We start from the raw sequence: 17205 nt of genomic DNA, 5'->3' as shown, positions 1-17205 counted from the left end.
TACCATATTGTACATGTACAGCGCGCACACAATCCCTGCACAGATGCGCTTCCTCACTAGCCCCTTCAATTTGAAATAAATAGCTCAAGTCAGAGGGAAATCCATCAACCCGATATTAGGAAAAGAACCAAAAACAGAGCAATAGTCATCATAAAGGTAACTATCCTGCTTTTACCTATTCTGAACCTCAGTTCAAATTTCACAGCTGTTAAGAAAGGGGTAGGAACAAGAAGGTGGCGCCCTTAGCGAAAATCTAGTCATAGCTGTTTTGCACAATACCCTGGCCCAAAATAATTTCACAACAAAGCCACTAGGGCATTTTTTATTACCTATGGTCCCTGGAGGGCCACAATACCTAATCAGGGGGTCCACGGTTTAGAAAATTAAACATTAAGTGTGAATAAACAAAGAAGCAAATTAGAAAAATTGGAAAAACGTCCTGTAAATGGGAAGAAATTTAAAATAAAAAAAAACGTTGGTATAATCAGATTGGTGCACTTGTACTTCTCCCACAAACCAAACAGATTATGTAGCATGGGTGGTGGGCAGCCCAAGTTTAATTTAAAAAAGCTTCCATCTTCCCAATGAAAATTTGAGTTTCTGCGTTTTTCCCCAAACTGAATTAATTTAAATATATCAAATGCATTCGGCACATGATTGTGTTTTGTGCATGGTTTTGTAGTTCAAATTATCAAAATTGCTTTGGCCACATGACTGCTAGAGAGTAGCACCATCTGAAATTGCGCGCCAATTCAGCTCATCTCATTTAATAGATCACTGAGAAAAACCAAAGTTTACAAGGACGTTATAGTAAACAAATAGAATGAAATTCACTTAAAAAGCAAAGTTTACAGGGACGTTCTAGATAGGGTCAGAGGTTCCTCCTACAAAATCAGGTGCATTCATCCGTTCTAGTTACTCAAGAAAACTATAACTCACCCCCGCAATGCACGGATGACAATGACGACATCATTCAGTGACTGTTTAAAAAGTATGTGTGTTAATGAATATGCTACTTACCAGTATGCATCTGTTCTTGGCATGTAGGGCTGCTGACATTCCTATCTATAGCATAGATCGCCGCCTAGTGTTGGGTCCGGATGATTGCACATTGTTGTCCTGGAAGAGTCTTCGAAGTATCACGAGATAGGTGGCTCCTCCCCTGGACTACAGTGAGCATGGGCATCAACTCCATCCCCAGATTGTTTTTAGCCATTGTGGCGAAGATGGAGTGTAACAGTGTGAGCGATGACCATGCTAAGAGTAAGTTTGAATTCTGCAGCCGCTACAGGCGCCAGGGAGGAGGGCGGGCGATATGAATGTCAGCAGCCCTACATGCCAAGAACAGATGCATACTGGTAAGTAGCATATTCAGTTCGAGGCATGTGGGCTGCTGAATTCATATCTATAGAATATATAGCAGTCCCTTCATTAACGGCGGCCACCTGTGCCAGCTGCAGACGTTTGAAAAAGTGTCTTAAGAACAGCCTGCCCTACAGCTGCTTGGAGTGCACATCTACACAGTAGTGTTTAGTAAATGTGTGTGGTGTAGACCATGTGGCTGCTCTACAAATGTCTTCCAAAGGGATATTACCAAGGAAAGCCATGGAGGCTCCCAACTTGCGGGTGGAGTGGGCTCTGGGGGGACCGTTAAAGTGCGCTTAGCCTTGTGATAGCAAATTTGAATACACTTAACGATCCACCTGGCTATACCTGCTTTGCAAATGGGGTTGCCTTTGTGCTGGGCCGAAAAGGCAACAAAGTTGTGTTTTCCTAAAATCCTTGGCCCCATCGATGTAGTACATCAAAGCTCGTTTGACGTCAAGAGTGTGGAGCATTCTTTCGGCTACTGTCTCTGGGTTTTGAAAGAACGAGGGCAGTTCAATGGTCTGATTGACATGGAAATGTGAAACCACCTTAGGAAGAAATTTAGGGTTAGTTCGCAGCACCACCCTGTTCGAGTGAATTTGTATGAATGGCTCTTGTACAGTGAGCGCCTGGAGCTCACTAACACGTCGCAGAGACGTAATGGCTATTAGAAAAGCCACTTTCCATGTTAAAAACGGAACCTCGCATGAATGCAGAGGCTCAAAAGGTGGGCCCATCAGCCTGGCGAGGACCACATTAAGGTTCCATACACGAGCTGGCGGGGTCCTGGGAGGGATGACCCGTTTCAGTCCTTCTAGGAAGGCTTTAATGGCAGGCACTCTGAAAACGGAGAGATGCTGCCTGTTTTGGAGATAAGCTGCTATGGCGGATAAGTGTATCCGAATGGAAGCATATGCCAGCTTGCATTTGTAAAGATGTAACAAATAACAGATGATGTTGTGAGTGGATGCATCTAGCGGGTTGATGTGTTCTGTACAGTAAATGACAAACCGCTTCCATTTTGCTGCATAGCAAGCTCTGGTGGTGGGCTTTCTTGCCTCCCGTATGATATCCATGCAGTCGGGAGGCAAGTTAAGGTAGCCAAATTCTAAGACTTCAGGAGCCAGATCGCCAGGTTGAGCTGTTGCGGGTCTGGGTGCTGAATGTCGCCATGGCTCTGCGTCAAAAGTCTGGGCGTGAGGTGCAGCCTTTGATGCGGTACCACGGAGAGTTCTAGAATCGTGGTGTACCATGGTTGGCGTGCCCACGTTGGAGCAGCCAGGATGAGTGTCAGAGTGTTGCTTTAGCTTTCGTGCCACCAGCGGTATGAGAGGTGCTGGGGGAAAAGCGTACGCAAATCTGCCTGACCAGTTCATCCATATTCGCATTGCCCTGCAACTGTGGGTGAGGGAACCTGGCGGCAAAGTGTTGGCATTTTGCGTTTTCTCTTGTGGCAAACAGGTCTATCTGTGGATGACCCCACTGCTGGAAGTACAGGTGGAGTACTGATGGATGTATCTCCCACTCGTGCATTTGGTGTCTGTACCTGCTGAGCAGATCCGCCATCTGATTGTCCTTGCCCGGGAGGTGTTCCGCCATGAGGAAGATGTTCCTTTGAATGGCCCACTTCCACATGCTCTGAGCCAGATGAGACAACTGTGGAGAGTGTGTACCTCCCTGCCTCTGAACGTAGTACATGGCTGTCATGTTGTCCGTCCGGATCAACACGACCTTGTTGCACAGATGTACTTTGAATGCTTTTAGTGCCATGAAGATTGCCATCAGTTCTAGGTAGTTGATGTGCATCTTCTTTTGCTGCGTTGTCCATAGTCCCTGCACCGTGTAGTAGAGTACATGAGCTCTTCAACCCTGGAGAGATGCGTCCGTCGTCAGGATAATTTGTGGCACAGGCTCCTGGAACTGTCGGCCCTTGCAAAGGTTGTGTGGATTCCACCAATGCAGAGTTGTATGCCCGACCGGTCACAAACACTAGGTTTTGTAACTGTCCGTGAGCCTGACTCCACTGACGTGCCAAGCACTCTTGAAGCGGACGCATATGTAGCCTTGCGTGCGGGACTATGAAGATGCAGGAGGCCATCATGCCTATCAACTGCATGAACACTCTTGCTGGAAGCGAGTGTTGCGGTCTGAACTTCTGGATGAGCGACTGAATGCTGTCGATCCTCACAGAATTCGGCTGAGCCGTGGCTGCCAGAGTATCCATCGTCGCGCCCAGATACTGCCGCACGTGGGCTGGCTGAAGGTGCGATTTGGGATAATTTAGTGAGAATCCCAGATTGTGAAGAAGGTGAATGGTGTGGGACTTGTTGGCGGCGCACAGCTGGGCCGACTTTGCTTGGACAAGCCAGTCGTCCAGATAAGGGTAAACGTGAACCTTCTGCCTCCTGAGGTGCGCAGCCACTGTCGCCAGGCATTTTGTGAACACCCTGGGCGCCGTGGTCACTCTGAAAGGTAGGACCTTGAACTGATAATGCCGACCCTGAATGGTGAATCTGAGGTATTTTCGGTGTGATGGATGTAGTGGAATGTGAAAATATGCATCCTTGAGATCCAAGGTTGCGAGGAAGTCTCCCTGGTTGAGCAACCGAAGAACTTGCTGCAGCGTCAGCATGTGAAAGTGTTCTGAGAGAATATACTGGTTTAGGGGTCTGAGGTCCAGTATGGGTCTGAGGGACCCGTCCTTCTTTGGGATCAAGAAGTACAGGGAATACACTCCTGTGCCTTCTTTCTCCACCGGCACGAGGTCGATTGCCCCTTTTTGCAGCATGACAAGTAGCTCCTGCTGCAATAAGTGCAAATGCTCTGTGGACATAGGACGGTGTTTTGGTGGCATGTTGGGTGGAGTGGATGTTAACTCCAGACAATAACCGAACTGGATAAGTTTCCTGACCCACCTGTCTGTGGTGATGGATTTCCAGACTGGCAGGAACTGCTGGAGTCTCCCCCCGACAGGTGTGGTATGGTCGGGGGCAGTGGCAGGGCGTCACTGTTTGTTGGTGGCAGAGGAACGGGAGTTATTTCCACGGCCTCTGCCCTTGGCACTGTTGCCCCGATAGCCGCCTCTACTCTGCTCGGTGCAAGAGGACTGCGCCCCGCCTTTAGTGTATTGCGTTTGCTGGGACATCTGGCCTCTGGAAACACCTTTGCCTGAGCGACGAAAAGTACTGCCCCATAACTGTTGGGACTGGAGAGCTCCCATGGACTTTGCAGTCTCGGTATCCTTTATTTTTTCCAGTGTGGTATCCACCTCAGGACCAAATAACCTAGCAGGGTTTACCGGCTGATTGAGGATGGTGGTTTGTATCTCTGGCTTGAAACCGGAGATTCTGAGCCATGCCGGACATCTCATCACACTGGTGTTAATGGCCCTGGCCGCGGTGTCCGCCACGTCCAGTGCACATTTAATAGAAGCGTTGGAGATGAGCTTCCCTTCTTGAATGAGCATCTCCGCCGCCTCTTTATACTGATCTGGTAGATGTTGTAACAGGGTCTCTAGTGTGTCAGAGCGCCCTGTCATATCTGGCCAAGAGTGCCTGAGTGTTTGAGATACGCCAGATATTGGCTGCATGAGCCGCCACCCTCTTCCCCGATGCCTCCAGCACTTTAGATTCCTTGTCAGGGGGAGGAGCATCACCAGTGGTTTGCGAATTCGCCCTCTTCCGGGCATTAGAAATGACCAGAGAGTCCAATGGCAACTGGCCCTTGATGTAGGTAGGGTCGCCAGGTGCCGGCTTATATTTCTCAATTCTAGGGTTGATCACCCTGGCACGTGTGGGTTCTTTAAAGATGTCTGCAGCATGTTTCAGAACCCCTTTCAACATTGGGAGTGTGGACAGTCTTTTCTGCCGTGGAAAAGGTATCAAAAAGGAAGTGCACGTCAATAGGGTCAGCGTGCAGCTGGACGTTGTGGTTTTTAGCCGCCCTCTCAATTAGAGCATTAAATGCCACAGAATCCTCAGTAGGAGAGGTTTTGACATTGTACACCTGAGTGTCTGGGGCAGTTTGCGGATCCCCTGGTTCCCCTGCATCTGCCCAAGAGTCCTGGTGATCCTCAGGATCAGTGTTGGCAGGAAAGTTACTCCCCGTCATCACCTTCCCCAGCCTCCACATCTGAAGTGGGTGAGGGTGTAGCAACTCTTGGAGTCCGTGGAGCAAGTGGCTCAACCAGAACCGGGGAATCCGTAGAAGGCTTCTTGCGCTTCAAAGGAATCGTGTAGGACTCCAAAGGCTGTGTCGCCGTGATCTTTCTCTTGTAGAGGGTAAGTTTACCGGTGTCGATAAAGTGTTCCAACTGTTCCTCCATCAAGGGTCATCTATGCTTCAAGCTCCCAAGCTGCTGAGAAGGCTTCGACTCTGCAGACCCTTGCACAGGTGTGTTGGCGACAGACCTTGGTGCGAAGGCCTTCGGTGCCACCTTCGGCGGCAACGTAAACAGGAGTGGCGTTGAAGACTGGCGTTTTGGCAGCCTGCTTCGGGGTGGAAGCATCCTTCGGATCGACCGCGGAAGCCTTGTTTTTGATGCGTTGCAGTGAGTCTGACACCTGCTTCGTAAAGTAAGCGGACGGTTTCGTCGACCCGACAGATGTCCTCGGTCCACCAGCGTGTGAAGACTCGAGCGTCGATGTCTTGGTCTTCTCCGGCCGAGGTACAGGAGCAGCTTTTTTAGGTGCGCCGTGTCGTCCTTCCGTGTCGACGGCCTTCGGCGCCGACTTCGGGTCGGCGGCCTTGACTCCTGGGTTTGGGGCCCCAGTCTTTGGCTCGACGCCCTTGATCGATTTTGCGCCCTTGACAGACTTTGGCTCGACGCCTTTGGTCGACTTCACCGGGTCGACAGCCTTCTTCGGCTGCCCCGACATATCGGAAGACGAGGAGGCGGCCAGTGGGACAGACGTCTTCTGTTTCGACGGCGTCTCCATCACTTTTGTTTGTCGACACCGAAGGTTTCACTTTCGGTTTCGTTTTGACCAACGGCAGCTCCGCAGAAGTGTCCGTAGCCGGACCCGTAGGCGAGGCCGTGGATCTGGGTGTAAGGTCTTGGGTAAGGCCGTGTGGCGATCCCGCGACCTGAGCCTTAGTGATTGTTCGAACGGGGCATAGCTCTTCGCCTGAGCCATCTTCCATGGCCCCATAGTCGTTTCCTACCTAGTCGACGACTTCTTCTGCATCGAGCGCTTCGACGTCTGCGTCGTAGTCTTACTCCTCCGCTGGAGGTGAAATCTGCATATGAACTTCTTGTTCGTCTGCTTCTTCTCTCTCGAAGATGTCCACCGGTGCCGGGGCAGACTGCTGGGCCTCCAGGCGCGCCGAAGTCGAATCGTCTTCAGTCGAAACCGGGAACAAGCCATACAGTTGGCTTCATCGTGGTCTGGCGACAGGCACTTGTTGCACACCGGGTGGACGTCTATGTGGGGATACTTCGATCCACATGGGACATTTCTTGAACGGGCTGCGTTCCATGATGTGTCGTCGAAAGTCTTGTTGCGTTGACTGGGCCTCGAGCACCGAAGAGCCACGCGACTCCTCGGGATGTCCGACTCGGGAACTGAGCTGGAGCAGAGCTGGGCACAGAGCGCAAAACAATACCGACGGTACAGGAAAAGGCCTTTAGGCCTTAAGAAAAGTCTATATCGATTCCGAACTGGAGATAATGAATATACATCCGAACCCAATGGCGGAAAAAAACAATCAGGGGATGGAGTCGATGCCCATGCGCACTGTAGTCCAGGGGAGGAGCCACCTATCTCGTGATACTTCGAAGACTCTTCCAGGACAACAATGTGCAATCATCCGGACCCAACACTAGGCGGCGATCTATGCTATAGATATGAATTCAGCAGCCCACATGCCTCGAACACATATATACTAAGGTGTATTGGTGACTCAGTGGGTGCATGAGTGTCTGTATGAATGACTGAGGGTGCATAACTGACTCTAGGAGTGATTAGGTCTCAGTGAATGTATAGGTGAGTGACATTGTGTAAATGAGCATCTGTCTGTCAGTTGATGTCTAAGTGGGTGTACGAATCGTGTTAGTGGGTACATGAATGGCTAAATGGATGATTGGTTGTCTGACTAACTAGGATTACGTGTGTGAGACTGCTTGTATGGATGAGTGAGGGGCGAGTTTGTGGCTGTATGGGGTAACTGAGTGCATCTCTCAGAAGCTGTATGGGTGAGTGTCTATTGGTGTGTGTCTGTATGGCTGTCGGTGATTGAGTGCATGTCATTTTGGGTGAGTAACTGGGTATGTGAAAGGCAACAGATGAGACTGGGTATATGAGTGACTATGCGCGAGTGAAAATGAGTGGCTATGGGTGCGTGCCTATGTCACCAAATGTATGTGTTACAATTTGTATGAGTAAGAGGGTGTCAGTGTGTAACCATTTAGGTGAGAAGGTGGCTGTGTGATTGACAGTATGGGTGAGTGTCTAGATGTGTGACTAATTCTATGGCTGACTGAGTGCTTGTATCAGTGGATAGGTCAAAGGCTGGGTGGGTGTATGAGTGGCAGAATGGGTGAGCAATTGGATGGGTTTGTACATCTAGGAATCAGCGAGTAGGTGTGCAAGTACTGGTATGGCTCTGTGAATGGTTGTGTGGCAGTGGGTGTATAAAAGATTCCTTAGGCGTCTGAGTGGGTCAAAGACGCTGTGGATGATGTCACGGACCAGGTCATAAGACGTGCATTGCAGGGACACAAGTTAGTTAACTCTAGTATCTATAACTGCTGAATTACTATGGTTTTTTTATGGCTAAAATCTGACCAACTATGATGTCCCTATAACCTTTGTTTTTATTTTTAGTGAATGTTTAAGGTTTAACTAGCAGTCATGTTTGCAGAGTGGTTGAGAATTGGGGCTGGGCCTCTGACAAGCTCTCAGGAATTCCACTGCTTGGACTTACAGGTGGTCCTAGGAGAGATTTTTTGCCCCCAAGGTCTCTAGAGGGACTTTATACCCCAACTAGTATTGCGCTGTGAGGCCTCCTCAGGGCCTGGCCAGGTCTCTTATTTTTTAAAGTGAGTGTGGGCCACGTGGCCTCCATCCCGGGCCATTTTTTGCCTTGGGGACCTCATTCCCCAGGGCTTCGCCTCTCGACGGTGGGGGAGGCCCCACGGTTCCAGCTGGCTAACCAGGGAGCTGCTCACGTGCATAAAAGTATGGCCCCAGGACCAACATGGATAAAGGGCATTTTGGGACCCACTTTCTCAGCCCCTGCTGGACGGATCACCCCGAAATTTAAGACACTGAAGTGAGCGTCAAAATAGTTTTGGAAATTGTGACGATTCAAACGTTAGTTATTGGCTAATCAAAAACAGCTTTTTAATAGAAATCAGGTCCTAACTATAACTACCTACTAGCGACCACCAGGGGACAGACAGATTCATTCAACGAGGAGATGAGCTGGATTGGGGAGGATTGTGCATGGTTATGCAAAGAAATGGATATTTACCCAGTGCTTGTTGCCACTGGGTAGTAAGAGTTTTTCCGCAGTACCATAAGAATACACTTGAGGAATTTGGTGACTTGAAGGGAAAGAAATTGCCTATATAAAACGTATACAACTCTAGTTCTAGCGATTCAATATTACCATTAAAAACAATCTATAAGAGCATTAGACTAGAATGGAACACGCTTCACTGAACAACCTGCTTATGAAGAATTTTCAACTGTAAAATGGCCTCATTACCACCAGCAGAGTCATGCTATTGTTTCCTGTAAAGATCTACTGAGTAGTAGATAAAATAGCATCCATTACCTGTATTTCAAGCTGGCTCTCCTCTACTTTCTTCATAAGATCTAGGCGCTCCTGTTTTGGGGTGCTAGGAAGTGGGATGCCCTTAAGCCCTTTCTTCATGAGCATCTTTTCCAGGTTCAGCAGCCTCTCCACCACAGCAGAGTCCAGACCTTCAGTCTTCAAATAAGTGCTGGAAGGAAAAATGCGAAAATTAGCTTCAATAATAAAAACTACGAAACTATAGGGCAAATTTAATTACTAGCGGCCAGGTGGGGAAGACCATGCTCCCCTCACCATGCAACTCCTTTGTATCCCAGTAAGGGGAATCAAAGACTGCTGGTGTAAAAGTCCTAATAGCTCACTTCTTTAGAATACAGTCTGTGGAAGAACTGGGACATCCACTGAATGATCCCTAGTATACGCCCCAATACTTTTTGATTTTATGTGCATCAGAAATTAAAACAAGCATTGGAAATGCCATAGGTCTCGCAATAGAATAGTTAGACATTTTTCTTTTTGCAAATGGAAGAGTGGCGTTGCGTGCGAGTGGCGTTGCGTGCGAGTGGCGTTGCGTGCGAGTGGCGTTGCGTGCGAGTGGCGTTGCGTGCGAGTGGCGTTGCGTGCGAGTGGCGTTGCGTGCGAGTGGCGTTGCGTGCGAGTGGCGTTGCGTGCGAGTGGCGTTGCGTGCGAGTGGCGTTGCGAGCGGCGTTGCGGCGGTGCGAGCGGCGTTGCGGCGGTGCGAGCGGCGTTGCGAGCGGCGTTGCGTGCGAGTGGCGTTGCGTGCGAGTGGCGTTGCGTGCGAGTGGCGTTGCGTGCGAGTGGCGTTGCGTGCGAGTGGCGTTGCGTGCGAGTGGCGTTGCGTGCGAGTGGCGTTGCGTGCGAGTGGCGTTGCGTGCGAGTGGCGTTGCGTGCGAGTGGCGTTGCGTGCGAGTGGCGTTGCGTGCGAGTGGCGTTGCGTGCGAGTGGCGTTGCGTGCGAGTGGCGTTGCGTGCGAGTGGCGTTGCGTGCGAGTGGCGTTGCGTGCGAGTGGCGTTGCGTGGATGAGTGGGGTTGGAATGCAATAAGTATCGCATTAGAAAAGTTGTAGTTATTGGTGAGGGTGAGGGTGATTGAGGGTAAGGGGGTGAGGGTGATTGAGGGTAAGGGGGTGAGGGTGAGGGTGATTGAGGGTAAGGGGGTGAGGGTGATTGAGGGTAAGGGGGTGAGGGTAAGGGGGTGAGGGTGAGGGGTTTAGGGTGAGTGAGGGTGAGGTGTTGAGTGGGGGTGAGTGAGGGTGAGTGAGTGTGAGGGAGGGTGATTGAGTGTGAGGTGTTGAGGGAGGGTGAGGGGTTGAGGGTGAGAGGGTGAGTGAGGGTGAGAGGGTGAGTGAGGGTGAGGGGTTGAGGGTGAGAGGGTGAGTGAGGGTGAGGAGTTGAGTGTGAGTGAGGGTGATTGAGTGTGAGGTGTTGAGGGAGGGTGAGGGTGAGGAGTTGAGGGTGAGGGTTAGTGAGTGTGAGGGGTTGAGTGAGTGTGAGGGGTTGAGTGAGGGTGAGGGGTTGAGGGTGAGTGAGGGTGAGGCTGAGGGTAAGTGAGGGTGAGTGAGGGTGAGGGAGGGGTTGAGGGTGAAGTGTTGAGGGTGAGTGAGGGTGAAGTGTTGAGGGTGAGTGAGGGTGAAGTGTTGAGGGTGAGTGAGGGTGAAGTGTTGAGGGTGAGTGAGGGTGAGGGGTTGTGAGTGAGGGTGAGGGGTTGTGAGTGAGGGTGAGGGGTTGTGAGTGAGGGTGAGGGGTTGTGGGTGAGGGTGAGGGGTTGTGGGTGAGGGGTTGTGAGTGAGGGTGAGTGAGGGTGAGTGAGGGTGAGTGAGGGTGAGTGAGGGTGAGTGAGGGTGAGGGAGGGTGATTGAGTGTGAGGTGTTGAGGGAGGGTGAGGGGTTGAGGGTGAGAGGGTGAGTGAGGGTGAGAGGGTGAGGGGTTGAGGGTGAGAGGGTGAGTGAGGGTGAGGAGTTGAGTGTGAGTGAGGGTGAGGAGTTGAGGGTGAGGGTTAGTGAGTGTGAGGGGTTGAGTGAGGGTGAGGGGGTGAGTGAGGGTGAGGCTGAGGGTAAGTGAGGGTGAGTGAGGGTGAGGGAGGGGTTGAGGGTGAAGTGTTGAGTGAGGGTGAAGGGTTGAGAAGGAGTGAGAAGGAGTGAGGGTGAGTGAGGGTGAAGGGTTGAGAAGGAGTGAGGGTGAGTGAGGGTGAAGGGTTGAGAAGGAGTGAGGGTGAGTGAGGGTGAGTGAGGGTGAGTGAGGGTGAAGGGTTGAGAAGGAGTGAGGGTGAGTGAGGGTGAGTGAGGGTGAAGGGTTGAGAAGGAGTGAGGGTGAGTGAGGGTGAGTGAGGGTGAAGGGTTGAGAAGGAGTGAGGGTGAGTGAGGGTGAGTGAGGGTGAAGGGTTGAGAAGGAGTGAGGGTGAGTGAGGGTGAGTGAGGGTGAGTGAGGGTGAGTGAGGGTGAGTGAGGGTGAGTGAGGGTGAGTGAGGGTGAGTGAGGGTGAGTGAGGGTGAGTGAGGGTGAGTGAGGGTGAGTGAGGGTGAGTGAGGGTGAGTGAGGGTGAGTGAGGGTGAGGATTTGAGGGTGAGGATTTGAGGGTGAGTGAGGGGTTGAGGCTGAGTGAGGGTGAGGGTGATTGAGGGTAAGGGTTTGAGGCTGAGTGAGGGTGAGGGGTTGAGTGTGAGTGAGGGTGAGTGAGTGAGGGTGAGTGAGGGTGAGGGGTTGAGGGTGAGTGAGGGTGAAGGGTTGAGAAGGAGTGAGGGTGAGTGAGGGTGAAGGGTTGAGAAGGAGTGAGGGTGAAGGGTTGAGAAGGAGTGAGGGTGAGTGAGGGTGAAGGGTTGAGAAGGAGTGAGGGTGAAGGGTTGAGAAGGAGTGAGGGTGAAGGGTTGAGAAGGAGTGAGGGTGAAGGGTTGAGAAGGAGTGAGGGTGAGTGAGGGTGAAGGGTTGAGAAGGAGTGAGGGTGAAGGGTTGAGAAGGAGTGAGGGTGAGTGAGGGTGAAGGGTTGAGAAGGAGTGAGGGTGAGTGAGGGTGAAGGGTTGAGAAGGAGTGAGGGTGAGTGAGGGTGAGTGAGGGTGAGTGAGGGTGAAGGGTTGAGAAGGAGTGAGGGTGAGTGAGGGTGAAGGGTTGAGAAGGAGTGAGGGTGAAGGGTTGAGAAGGAGTGAGGGTGAAGGGTTGAGAAGGAGTGAGGGTGAAGGGTTGAGAAGGAGTGAGGGTGAGTGAGGGTGAAGGGTTGAGAAGGAGTGAGGGTGAAGGGTTGAGAAGGAGTGAGGGTGAGTGAGGGTGAAGGGTTGAGAAGGAGTGAGGGTGAAGGGTTGAGAAGGAGTGAGGGTGAAGGGTTGAGAAGGAGTGAGGGTGAAGGGTTGAGAAGGAGTGAGGGTGAGTGAGGGTGAAGGGTTGAGGGTGGGTGAGGGTGAGTGAGGGTGAAGGGTTGAGGGTGAGTGAGGGTGAGTGAGGGTGAGTGAGGGTGAGTGAGGGTGGGTGAGGGTGGGTGAGGGTGGGTGAGGGTGGGTGAGGGTGGGTGAGGGTGAGTGAGGGTGAGTGAGGGTGAGTGAGGGTGAGTGAGGGTGAGTGAGGGTGAGTGAGGGTGAGTGAGGGTGAGTGAGGGTGAGTGAGGGTGAGTGAGGGTGAGTGAGGGTGAGTGAGGGTGAGTGAGTGAGGGTGAGTGAGGGTGAGTGAGTGAGGGTGAGTGAGGATGAGGATTTGAGGGTGAGTGAGGGGTTGAGGCTGAGTGAGGGTGAGGGTGATTGAGGGTAAGGGTTTGAGGCTGAGTGAGGGTGAGGGGTTGAGTGTGAGTGAGTGTGAGTGAGGGTGAGTGAGGGTGAGGGGTTGAGGGTGAGTGAGGGTGAGTGAGGGTGAGTGAGGGTGAGTGAGGGTGAGTGAGGGTGAGTGAGGGTGAGTGTAAGTGAGGGTGAGTGTGAGTGAGTGTGAGTGAGGGTGAGTGATGGTGATGTGTTGAGGGTGATAGAGAGTTATAGAGGGTGAGGGGTTGATGTTGAAAAAATTTTTTGTTATTAAAATGTCTGACGCAAATCGCCACCTTAACGCTACCTACATTTACCAGGTTAGCGTTCTAGTTTATTTTTTTCTTTTCCCTACCGTTACGTATTTTTTTTGATGGACATTTTTTTTAGCCAATCGGAGCGCGACGTTTTTGACGTCGCGTTCCGATTTGCATACGTAATCGGTGGAATTCTCCAGAACATGGAGAATAGCCGGATGCGGAAGGCGTGTTCCTGTACGTGTGCTGTTGGTGCGTCGTATGATAGGTAAGAGATTCCCTCGACGTGTTTTTTTAATATAATGTAAAGTAGTATTGATAGTATGCATAAAATAGTTAATAATTACGAGTGTATTTATATAAATAGTGACATATTTTGTTAGCGATTGTAATTATTTTAGTTATTTATGTAATTTATATGTAATTAAGTATTTTATTTACTACATATAGTATATTTAAGTTAACGAATGAATAGGAGTGTATTTTTAATAATGTTGACATTGTATTTTTTTGTTTGTAATATTTCGAAATGATTATTATGTCGTGTAATTAAAGTCTTGTTTTTATTATTCGATATGTAATGTATTTATTTTCTTAAAGTGTTATGTAATGTATTATTAGCAGTTGTTTGTTATTTGACGTACAAGAGCTGTTCATTGAGTTTCTAAGTACTCTTTTCGCCATGAATATTGTACACTTAAAATGTATTAATTGTATTACGAGTTATTTTGTGAAGCTAAGAGACTTATGTAATGTTTATTGATGTTTGCGCTGAATCCAAGTTGCGTAATATGTTTTTAATATTTGATGTAATTCCGTGTGATGAACTGCTATTGTTATATGCCTACGGCTTTTTGTGTAACTCATGACAATTGTGTTTAATCCGTTCGATTTACGGGATGAATAGTGCTTGTTTATTACCCAAGTTAAAAATAGGCTGTTTTACTTTTGTGTTTGTACATCCTAGTCCTCGCATCCTGACTGATATTTCTTCGTTCTTTTGTTGGTGTTATTTTGTCCTAATAATTGTTGGTTTGGTGACCTGAAGCTTGATAAACATCATTGCGCGTATTTTTACTTTGGTTGTTATTTTCTAGGATGTCTTTCTGTTGCGTATCTTGAGTGTGTATTTGTAGGGTGAATTAGGCTGTTAGTTTATTAGGGTGAATTAGGACTCAGGATTTCTATCTTGGAGTTAGAGTGTGGATTAGGATAGTTTATTTCTATTATTCCTTTTGTTGTTGTATGTGTGTGTGTGTGAGGGTGAGTGAGGGTGTGTGAAGCTGAGGGTGTGTGACGGTGTGTGAGGGAAGCTTGCACTGCTGTTGCATGTGCTGTACCTGCTGTGTGTGTAAGGGAAGCTTACACTGTTGCTGCCTGTGCTGTACCTGTTCCGTGTGAGGGAAGCTTGAAATGCTGCTGCCTGTGCTGTACCTGCTCCGTGTTTGAGGGAAGCTTGCATTGCTGTTGCCTGTGCTGTACCTGTTGCATGTGTAAGGGAAGCTTGCACTGCTGCCGCCTGTGCTGTACCTGATCTATGTGTGAGGGAAGCTTGCACTGCTTCTGTCGGTGCTGTACCTGTTCCATGTGTAAGGGAAGCTTGCACTGCTGTTGCCTGTGCTGTACCTGCTCTGTGTGTAAGGGAAGCTTGCACTGTTGCTGCCTGTGCTGTACCTGTTCCGTGTGTGAGGGAAGCTTGCAATGCTGTTGCCTGTGCTGTACCTGCTCCGTGTGTGATGGAAGCTTGCACTGTTGCTGCCTGTGCTGTACCTGCTCTGTGTGTAAGGGAAGCTTGCACTGCTGCTGTCGGTGCTGTACCTGTTCCATGTGTAAGGGAAGCTTGCACTGCTGTTGGCTGTGCTGTACCTGCTCCGTGTTTGAGTGAAGCTTGCATTGCCGTTGCCTGTGCTGTACCTGCTCCGTGTGTGATGGAAGCTTGCACTGCTGCCGCCTGTGCTGTACCTGATCTATGTGTGAGGGAAGCTTGCACTGCTGCCGCCTGTGCTGTACCTGATCTATGTGTGAGGGAAGCTTGCACTGCTGCCGCCTGTGCTGTACCTGATCTATGTGTGAGGGAAGCTTGCACTGCTGCTGTCGGTGCTGTACCTGTTCCATGTGTAAGGGAAGCTTGCACTGCTGTTGGCTGTGCTGTACCTGCTCAGTGTGTGAGGGAAGCTTGCACTGCTGCCGCCTGTGCTGTACCTGATCTATGTGTGAGGGAAGCTTGCACTGCTGCTGTCGGTGCTGTACCTGTTCCATGTGTAAGGGAAGCTTGCACTGCTGTTGGCTGTGCTGTACCTGCTCCGTGTGTGATGGAAGCTTGCACTGCTGCCGCCTGTGCTGTACCTGATCTATGTGTGAGGGAAGCTTGCACTGCTGCTGTCGGTGCTGTACCTGTTCCATGTGTAAGGGAAGCTTGCACTGCTGTTGCCTGTGCTGTACCTGCTCCGTGTTTGAGTGAAGCTTGCATTGCCGTTGCCTGTGCTATACCTGCTCCGTGTGTGATGGAAGCTTGCACTGCTGCTGTCGGTGCTGTACCTGTTCCATGTGTAAGGGAAGCTTGCACTGCTGCCGCCTGTGCTGTACCTGATCTATGTGTGAGGGAAGCTTGCACTGCTGCTGCCTGTGCTGTACCTGCTCTGTGTGTGAGGGAAGCTTGCACTGCTGCCGCCTGTGCTGTACCTGATCTATGTGTGAGGGAAGATTGCACTGCTGCTGTCGGTGCTGTACCTGTTCCATGTGTAAGGGAAGCTTGCACTGCTGTTGCCTGTGCTGTACCTGCTCCGTGTTTGAGTGAAGCTTGCATTGCCGTTGCCTGTGCTGTACCAGCTCCGTGTGTGATGGAAGATTGCGAGATGTGGCATAACAGAAGGATTGGTAGTGCGTGCACCGCTGCTTGGGGTATCTGCGAGATTTGTGTAAGTAAATGGAGAGGGGGGTGAGAGTTGGAAGAGAGTGAAACAGGCAGAAACGTGGAGAGTTAAAAGAAAGAGGGAATGAATCTAAGCTGCGAGATGTGGCATAACAGAAGGATTGGTAGTGCGGGCACAGCTGCTTGGGGTATATGCGAGATTTGTGTAAGTAAATGGAGAGGGGGAGAGAGTTGGAAGAGAGTGAAAGAGGCAGAAACGTTGATAGGAAAAGAAAAGAAAGAGGGAATGAATCTAAGCTGTGAGATGTGGCATAACAGAAGGATTGGTAGTGCGTGCACCGCTGCTTGGGGTATCTGCGAGATTTGTGTAAGTAAATGGAGAGGGGGTGAGAGTTGGAAGAGAGAGTGAAACAGGCAGAAACGTGGAGAGGAATAGAAAGAGAGAAGGAATGTAAGCTGCGAGATGTGGAATAACAGAAGGATTGGTAGTGCGTGCACCGCTGCTTGGGGTACGACAAACAGGAGATGGTGACTAAAGTTTCAACCATGAGGTTGGAAGGCAGTGAAGTGAAATGTGAGGAGGCACCTCTTCAAATTGTAAAACAGACGGAGGGCATTGCTGTGGGGAGGGGGTGTAGGAGAAATGCACATGGCGGGCAGGGGAGGGGGCGGAGCGGGGAGAGCGGCATGTGGGTGTGAAGAAGCCGGGGCCTTTGAAGTGAAGCTAAGCTTCACTTCAAAAGGTGTCGGAGGAATGCGGCTGAGGGAACAAACGGTGATTGCGGCTGAGGGAACTGATGTGCACGCGCTTTTAAGCTCAATGCACATGCGCATTGAGCTTAAAAGTCACGGGCACTGCAACGAATCGCCAGGATTCCTTGCTTCTTAGTTAAAGGTTGTTTAAGCCGCAATAGGCTCGCAAGCTCGATGCGCATCGACAGGCGAGACCTAAAAACAGATTCCATGGCAGACTGAGTAAGAATAGAATACCTATTTTGTGAAATGATTGAGGGGAGCATGAATGTGTTTTATATATGGTGGTCCTGCTGATGTAGATTGCTAGTGTGACTCTTGGGGATGAGGCGAACAATGCAGTGGTAGGTAATAGAGGCAGATTGTGGTTCTGTGTTCACAACAGCAGTAACAAGAACTTACCATACTACTACACAGCTCAGATGCCTGCCCCCCAGCTCCCACACACATCCCCCAATC

The 17205-nt window shown here is 50.3% G+C and overlaps 2 protein-coding genes across 2 annotated transcripts in view; one reads left to right on the top strand and one right to left on the bottom strand.

Moving 5' to 3' along the window:
- Positions 1-17205, top strand: part of PAGR1 (PAXIP1 associated glutamate rich protein 1) — a 206110-nt gene that overhangs the window by 10417 nt on the left and 178488 nt on the right. The gene's annotated exons all lie outside the window — the stretch shown is intronic.
- KIF22 (kinesin family member 22) overlaps positions 1-17205 on the bottom strand; it is a 242721-nt gene that overhangs the window by 65901 nt on the left and 159615 nt on the right. Inside the window, exon 9 of the mRNA XM_078652399.1 lies at positions 9148-9316. Within this exon, the coding sequence (XP_078508525.1) occupies positions 9148-9316 (169 nt within the window). The remainder of the gene's footprint in view (positions 1-9147; positions 9317-17205) is intronic.

This window comes from Lissotriton helveticus, chromosome 7, assembly GCF_964261635.1.
Source record: "Lissotriton helveticus chromosome 7, aLisHel1.1, whole genome shotgun sequence".
In the NCBI taxonomy this organism is placed as follows: Eukaryota; Metazoa; Chordata; class Amphibia; order Caudata; family Salamandridae; genus Lissotriton; species Lissotriton helveticus.
This window is presented reverse-complemented; position numbering and strand designations above follow the sequence as displayed.